General features: G+C 33.5%; 1 protein-coding gene across 1 annotated transcript; it reads right to left on the bottom strand.

Annotated features, from left to right (window-relative positions):
• Positions 1 to 859: 859 nt before the first annotated feature.
• Positions 860 to 1,831, bottom strand: LOC106330049 (F-box protein At4g00893-like). The gene has a single exon (XM_013768612.1). It carries the CDS (start codon positions 1,829 to 1,831, stop codon positions 860 to 862), a length of 972 nt encoding a protein of 323 aa, XP_013624066.1.
• Positions 1,832 to 2,181: the final 350 nt, after the last annotated feature.

The following is a 2,181-nucleotide window of genomic DNA, read 5'->3' as shown; positions in this document are numbered from 1 at the left end:
CATGTTGGAAATATATTAATTATAAGTTCAATGCCTTAATTTTGAAATACAACCAAAATCATAAGATTCAAAATCGATAACAAAAATCATTTTATTCATTTCAATTAACTCTATCAAATAAACCCACATTAAAATCTATATTGTGAGAATAATGATAAACAAGCAAATTTTTTGAAATAAATTACAAGCTCAAAAATCACTGTAATTCATTTCAATTAACTCTATTAAATAAACCCACATTAAAATCTATATTGTGAAAATAAAGATAAGCAAGCTCAAAATTTGAAATAATATTACTCAGCTAATAAAATAAGTTTTCAAACTTCTTAGAATAAAAAGTGTAAAATAATTTTATTTTTCTATTTACTTACGCTAATATATTTCCAAAATGGAAATGAAAGTTTTCAAATGATTTTTTTTTTACATCAGTTTTCAATTGATTTAAGAGGTCTTTTGAAAGCATTTTATATTCGAGTTTCCCAAAACAACTGATTCTGATTTTATTTCTAATTAAAATGAGAAGTTGACCTCCAATAAAACTTATGTGGTACCTAATTCGCAATTATTGTTTTGTAAAATGCTACCTAAACCTAAAACGTATGATATACAAACATCTCATATTTTTATGTTCATTTTCTTTTGAATTTGGATGATAAAAATATTATTAGGGGATCTCCATTCAACAAAAAAAAAAGAAGTTAAATCAAATCAATCACATGCAAAATAATCTGAAAGTTTAAACCATAATAATAAATTTCGCACAATCTCATAGTTTAAAACTCAAGTCTACAAGTTTTGTCAGATACGACGATTGATGCATATATAAATATATAAAAAAAACCCTCAAAGCGCACTCAAGTTACATTAGAAATGGTGGTGGGTCGATCCAAAGACTATCAACAGGGCATAGTAATCGTCGTTCCGGCTGACCCGGATAGTACCTGGCATCATTATATGAGTAGGATACACATTGCATGTTGTTACGTAAGCCATACTTTGGGAAGTACACGCTGTTCTTCATCCCTAAAACATCCATTCTGGTCTCCGAGGAATACATACTTGCAAAGATTGTCAAGCCGTCTAGTGTACTACTCATCTCTTCCCATTTTGAAGAGACCAACTTATACATCACTGGTTTCTCAGCGCCATATGTATACATGAGAATTAGCTCTCCTTTCTGCTCCATCAAGTACAGTTCCTTTGGCAGATACGACCATTCATTGTTATGAATTTCTGGGAATCTAACATCATCCCATGCTTGATGACTCAATGTGCGAGAAGCTGGATCAAATTCAAATAAAACACCTCCTGAGGTGAAGCAGTAGAAGCGATCATTAACACATACAAGGTTGCTATGGACATTGGGGCCAAAAGCGCAATGAAACTTTTTGGTTATCCACTCAGTTGCTCCAGGATAGCAAGTGCTGATGGCCACAATACATTCTGAAATACGGTTTAATGTGACCAAAGTACAAGTTTCTGATGTAGGGGCAGAAGAGAAAGCAATTGCCTGATATGGCAATTCATTGTCTGGCAAGCTTATGAGCTCCCGAGAGTAGGGGTTGAAGAAGAAGAATTCCACAAAGGATGATCTGCGCATAAGCAACCATCCGTCTTTTGAGTAAGCAACATCAGTTACACCTTTCTCGGGCAGATTCAGTGTGTACTTCTTCCTCTCCAATGGATCGAAAAGATTAATAGAGTTTCCAAATGTAGGAATGGAGGCAAACCATTGATGCTTATGAACAACCCTAACAGATTTAGCGGCTTCACACCATTTCTTGCAGACGGTAGATGCACGAATTTTATCTTTTAACATAAGCAGTGACATTATTACTCCCAAGAGGCATGATGGAAGGTCAAAACTGAAAATGTTTTCTCTCTCAGGCCTATTGTTGTCGTTGTTGACATCTCTGTTCGACCTACAAATAGTTAGATCAACAAAATTAAAACATGCATGAATAATCAGTATATTAAAAAAGATGTCTCAAACTGGAAGTCATAATTTTTGAGAGAGAGAGAGACCACAAATTCGATTACAAGGCATCAGGTAAAATATCATATTAGGTTCTTCACTGAATACAATATATGTTTCAGGAAAACCAGGTAAATGATTGTAACAAAAAAGAACATCACTAAGACACATATATATGTCTTATAACCCCTACATATTCTGATTCG

Source organism: Brassica oleracea, chromosome C3, assembly GCF_000695525.1.
Source record: "Brassica oleracea var. oleracea cultivar TO1000 chromosome C3, BOL, whole genome shotgun sequence".
NCBI lineage: Eukaryota > Viridiplantae > Streptophyta > Magnoliopsida > Brassicales > Brassicaceae > Brassica > Brassica oleracea.
This window is presented reverse-complemented; position numbering and strand designations above follow the sequence as displayed.

What these genes read in the sequence shown, in the direction of transcription:
- LOC106330049 (XM_013768612.1), bottom strand. Translation starts at nt 1,831, where the DNA reads ATGTCACTGCTTATGTTAAAAGATAAAATTCGTGCATCTACCGTCTGC.